This window comes from Otolemur garnettii, unplaced genomic scaffold, assembly GCF_000181295.1.
Source record: "Otolemur garnettii isolate 467f Iridium unplaced genomic scaffold, OtoGar3 scaffold00024, whole genome shotgun sequence".
Lineage (NCBI taxonomy): Eukaryota > Metazoa > Chordata > Mammalia > Primates > Galagidae > Otolemur > Otolemur garnettii.
In genome coordinates this window covers 21949366-21955328 of record NW_003852419.1, presented here as the reverse complement: position 1 = coordinate 21955328, position 5963 = coordinate 21949366, and the positions used below count along the sequence as shown (strand labels likewise).

The following is a 5963-nucleotide window of genomic DNA, read 5'->3' as shown; positions in this document are numbered from 1 at the left end:
CTGTCCACCCAGTTGTCCCGATAAAGGTAACGTCTTGGAGGTAGGTGGCAAACCTGTACACTTTTTGGGAGAGCCCTGCTTGTGTGGACTGGGAAGCCCCTAAGCTGTCTGATGCTCCCCAGTTGCAACCTGGTGGCCACAGAAGGGTCAGCGACATAAGCTCTGCAGCAGCGTCACCCCCCTGAGTGCCTGTCCTGCCTTGGGGGTTCATGTCCATGAAAGGAGCAAGAAAAAGGATCCCTCCAGTCATCCACCAGCCACCCCCGGGACAGCAATAGCTCCATCGGTAAGTGCCACTTCGAAACGCAAGAAAGGAACGAGTAACTGCAGAACTGCTGGATCCCATAGAAACACTGTATTCAGTTTTGAGGACTGTGCTATGTTTTAAGGCAAGTGTCACACATACAACACGGTCAGAGATGAACAGCATTTGATCAATATTTATGACAACATGTTAGAATAGGAGACATTTCCAGACAATGAGCAGAGAGATTTTCTCCGGTCGGTTACCCCTGGTGTCCTGGCCCTCTGTGGACTGAAGACCAGCAGAGACAGGGCACCTTCTCTCACTTCTTGCCCCAGGGGGAGGGTGACCTGACCGTTACACAGAAGCAGCCGCTTCTAGACTGGGGCACTCTAGGCTAGGATATGGGCGGAAGCAATGAGTCTTACTGTCTAGTTCTAATTTCTATGCTTTGTGAAAATCATCTTTAGAAATAGGAAAATCGGCTCGGTGCCTATAGCTCAAGCAACTAGGGCACCAGCTACATATACCAGAGCTGGCAGGTTTGAATCCAGCCTGGGCCTGCCAAACAAAGACAACTAAAACCCAAAAATAGCCGGGCATTGTGGCAGGCACCTGTAGACCCAGCTACTTGGGAGGCTGAAGCAAGAGAATCCCTTAAGCCCAGGAGTTGGAGGTTGCTGTGAGCTGTGACACCATGGCACTCTACCCAGAGCTTGAGGCTCTATCTCAAAAAAAAAAGAAAAAAAAAGAAAGAAATGGGAATATCATGATACCAAAAAAAGACATACAACTTGTAGTTAAAAATTCTCCGCTATCCAAATGAAAACTTGCTTACATTGGACCTAAAATTATGTATACACAAAACACACATGTGTGCGTATACACACATGTATATATATAGGTATACACACATGTGTACATGGACATAAAAGAGATTTCCTGAAGCCTGGAAAATAGTGAATAGCTGTTTGCAGTTTGGAATCAAATGATGTGATTGTTTCCCTTTTGGGAACAGGAGGGAATTAGCAACAAGCTCCAGCCAGAGGGTGAAAGTTTCCAGGCACCTCTGCTCACTCCTGGTCACCCCTGACTTTGCGGGGAGACTGGAGTGGCTAAGCTGGTGTAAGGAGAGCTGGGTCTTTCTACTGCTGGCTCAACTCTGTGCCCTGCAGTTCTTCCCCACCCTTCCACATAGGCATATGGCCCCAATTTTAAAACGAGGAGGTGCTTGATGGTCTCTGCCCCACCGCCCAGTCATCTCAATGGTGTGCACATAGAAAGGTATGTAGCCCTGTCCTTGGGGGTCCACGGCAATGGGGAAAGTGAGGGAATGAATGAGGCCAGAAGCTGAAGACTTTAATGGCCTGGGTCAGGAGTCACCTCGAAGTCAGGCACCTAGAAATGTGGTGGGGGGTGGGTAGCTGGTTCATTCAAACTTGAAGGACATTGGGAACAGGAGACACTGATGCTAATGTAACTACAAAGACAACAAGTGGTGTGACGGAAGTATCAACGCAGGCGGAGAGCACTGCCCTGCTCCCAGACACTGTGTTCACTCGGAGGCGCCTCCGTGGGGCAAGCTGTCACTTGGTAAAAGATAAGAGCCTGCAGCGTCAGCACTATATACTTTAGAAGAAAAACGGTGGTGTCACAGATTTAAGCTTGCCTCACCAAATCCCTCTGAGGTAGGTAAGAGGCAGGCAGTGTTAGCCCCATTTTACAAACGGGGTAAAGCAAGGCCCAGGACCTGCTGTGGGTCACACCCGGAGACGGAGCAGCCACAGTCCAAGAGCAGGCGCTGAGGTGTTCCCTCTCACGGGCTACACGCTGACTTCCCTCGGAAAGTCGACCTGGAGTCGACCCGAGTTGGCGGGTAACTGGAAGGGTGTGAACTGTTTCACTGATCATTTCAGACTCAGATGTACTGGCAGGAAAGGGATCTTTATCTGTGGAAGTCAGCCAAAGCCAGGGGACTCGGGAACCCAGGAACAGGGGTACCCCACCCCAGTTAGTACCTGGGTATATTTGGTGGGGGTGTTGTTTTGTTTTTGCTATAACACAGTGTTTTAGGGAGGGTCTAGCCAAATTAAAACAATAGATCAATAAACGAACAAAGGTCCTGAATGTGATGACATCACACCTCTCCAGAGAAGGAGGCCCCACTCTGGCCCGTTCCACGTCAGAGTGAGTGGAGATGAAGCTGCAGTGTTGTCAGAGGCCCAGGCCTTGGGAGCAGAAAGGCCTTAGGGTTGGGGTGGGAAGAGGGACCTTTGTGTGTGTGCCCTGTCCTGTCCTGACTAGGGAACGCACATGCACACACACATACACCGCAGGCTGCCTTTATTCCTTTGTTTGACCCTAGAATTTAGATTGTTGACTTAAGGCTACTGACCAGCAATCCCAGCAGTATAATTACCTACCCAGAATATTTCTAACTTGACACTGTGCAGTGCCTTTGGTCTTCCAGCATCTAGCAAGTCAGAAGCCCACACACCTCGCTGTAGCACAAACTCTTTAACCACCTGAGTTCTAGTCAGCAAATTCCAGGCACAGCTAGGAATCTGGGAATTTTCTAATTTCTATGACTCGAGGCAATGTAACAGATGACAGTAAATCCCCAGGCTTGCCCAGAAAGCACCCGCTATAGATCTGACGGGGAGGGAGTAATGAAGAATACATCTGCATTTTTCAAGCCTTAGCTGCAGGACCCCAAGAAGCCTGTTATTTCCCAAGCCTGGCAGGTCAAGGGGTATTTCCAAGCAGAGCCCTGGTGTACACACAATTGCACCTGGACGTGGATCAAGCCAAATGGCAGAGTGTCCTGGTCCTTGGTAACCCGTTCCCAGTGGGGAGCCCAATGCAAGTGCCAAGAGGTAATCCTCAGACTAGGGATGGGCCAAATCATCGCTCAGGAGGCTAAGAGTCGGCGAGGGCATGCCTTGTGTCCATGTCCCACATCCGTGCCACCAGGGCAGGGTGCCACTGCTGGCAGATGAACCTAGAGCCCAACCCCATCACAGAACCGATTCCTTTGATTCCAGTTCTGTGGCACTGGCCACAGGGACAGCGGGGTTCTGGTGTGTCACCAAGGGTGACGTCTCCTCCTCAGACTTGTAGTTCGGGATGGCTTCCACTTTGACTTCACTCAGTTCCTGCTCCCCTTTCTTCATTGCCTTCTGATTCAGGTGGTGGAGAATGCCTGCGCCCAGGGCATCCCCTTCCACATTCACCACTGTGGTGGTCCGGTCCCTGGTGGGGAAAGAAGGCAGATGTCACATCCAGCTTGGATAGGAGCTGCCGGGGAGCAGCCCTGTCACGAGCAGCTGGAACACCATGGAAAAGTCGTGACTGTGCACACTTCCAAGGACAGAAGACTTTACTTTAAATTGAATTTCTTCGAATGTTTTTTATTCTTACAAAAGTAATAGACCTTCATTGCAGAGAACGTGGAGGAAAGCGAAGTCCACAGAAGCGGACAAGTCACTCACCCATAGTCCACAACTCTGAATTGGCACCAACATTCTGATCTTTTTCACACATACTTTGCATGTAATAGATGCCATCATATAAAACTTACATAACTGGGATAACAGTGTGGGTACAGTTTGGGGTCTAGCTTTTCTTTCACAGAGCGTTACACTGTGGGAGTCCCCCTTCTTTTTCTCATTTCAACACTGTCACTTCTGACTGTCAATCCTCATATGTGTTCCATGGTTGTTAGCAACCACCACCTCAGAGAAAAATAGCGCTGTCCTTCCCAGAAGCTTACTTGTCTCGCCATAGATCAGCCCAGTAACCACCCCCACTCAATCCTTGAAGCTCAGAGGCAGTATTATTCCTATTTTGAAGCAGGGGAAAACGTGATCTTCCCTAAAGGCAGTGGAGAGCTGAGGACCCTGCAGAGGGCAGTCTGGCTACAGAAGCAGAGGCTGTGGTGGCTGGGGGCCTTTGGGTCTGCACTGGGCAGTCAGCTGGGTACCCCTTCTCTGCACAGGAGGCAGCTGGGTAAGGAGGAGACAGGGTGCTGGCTAGCTCAGGGATGGACTTCCCTCTGATGAGGTGTCGGGACAACACAAGTGTCTGCTGCACACTCACCCTATTGCCCGCGGGAACTGCCCTTCCCAACCACAATGGGCAGGTCTGTGAGCCCTGGGCCAGGACCTCTCATGCCTGGCTGCGACTAGCTGGGCCAGGAGTGTCTTCCTTCTCTACCGTTTACTAAATGCTTCACTACAAGCTCAGTGTTCTGGTGCTATGCCTGTGCCCGCTCACTTAACCTCCACCACAACCCTGTGCGGTTTCTGTTAGCATCCCTATTTTATAGTTGAGCAGACCAAAGCACAGCATGTATCCATTACATAGTGAAGCTGGGATTTGAACTCTGGCACCTGGGTCGCCCGGCTCATTTTCTTAACCACATGCTCTGCTGTCTCAACATCCGCACCTCAGCGGACCTTCCCTATAAAACAGGTATTATAATATTTCACATTGGGCTCAGCTCTCGTAGCTCAGTGGTGACAGCGCCAGCCACATACACCGAGGGTGGTGGGTTTGAACCCAGCCTGGGCCAGCTAAACAACAATGGCAACTGCAACAAAAAATAGCCAAGCGTTGTGGTGGGTGCCTGTAGTCCCAGCTACTTGGGAGGTAGAGGCAAGAGAATCTCTTAAGCCCACGATTTTGAGGTTGCTGTGAGCTTGACACCACGGCATTCTACCAAGGGTGACATAGTGAGACTCTGTCCCTCCCCCAAAAGAAAAAAATAATAATATTTCACATCAGCCAAAGGTATCATGCAAGCCAAGGAATCAATCCCCAGAAACTGTTTTCTGTCTTCATAGGAGACCTGGAGAAGGTGGTCTGAATCATATTTATTTCCCTAACTCTTCCTAGGCTGAGCCTGAGCCCAAGCCACTCATATAAGCATGGTTCTCTGCCTTCACAGAAAGGCCAGAGACAATCATTTCTGAAGGACCACTGCTCCAATAGCTTATTCTATGCCACCAATAGCCTCATAGATACTTGGACCTCCCGACCTGCACTGAGGGCTTTGGCTTTCGATCCTCACTTTGCTGGACACTATTGGCAAGTTCCTGGCAATCATGGTTATTCGTGCATGTTGACAGCCATTTGACTCTCATATTATTTAATTTTTCCTAGCCCTAAATCTTGCCTTGACAGCTCAAATACAGGCTCCTTTCTAAGGCAAGGAGTGTGCGTTAAGTTCCTCTGCTTGCCCCAGACCCAGCAGCATCAAGCTCCAGGAACTCTATATAGACTTTTCTTGGTATCCCTAGGACTTGCTACTTACACAATCCAGTCCACGGCCAGGATCAGAGAGAGGTCGTGAGTGGGCAGCCCAATGGCCTCCAGGATGATGGCGATGGTGAGGACCCCTCCAGCTGGTACACCTGCTGCTCCAACGCTGGATGCTGTGGCCGTCACCCTAGGGGACAGGAAAGCAGGGCAGCTACTAACACAGAGGAGAGAGTGGGTGCAGAGAAATGCAGACAGTGGCAGCCAGGGCTTGGACACTGAAAACCACACCGTCACAGGTTCTGCTGTGAGAGGCAAGCCACTGCTGTTAAGTAATGAGTCTCTACTGTATTTTTTTTTTTTGCAAATGAGACACCAAGTCACAGCAAGATTGGTTTTTTTTTTTTTTTTGATACGGAGCCTCAAGCTATCCCCCTGGGTAGAGTGCCATGGCATCACA

General features: G+C 50.1%; 1 protein-coding gene across 1 annotated transcript in view; it reads right to left on the bottom strand.

Moving 5' to 3' along the window:
• Positions 1-991: 991 nt before the first annotated feature.
• The window catches only part of SLC1A4 (solute carrier family 1 member 4), a 29771-nt gene continuing 24799 nt past the window's right edge, over positions 992-5963 (bottom strand). The window contains exons 7-8 of the mRNA XM_003787965.3: positions 5559-5693; positions 992-3496 (exon numbers count right to left, since the gene is read on the bottom strand). Coding sequence (XP_003788013.1) covers positions 3262-3496; positions 5559-5693 — 370 coding nt within the window. The 3' untranslated portion in view covers positions 992-3261. The remainder of the gene's footprint in view (positions 3497-5558; positions 5694-5963) is intronic.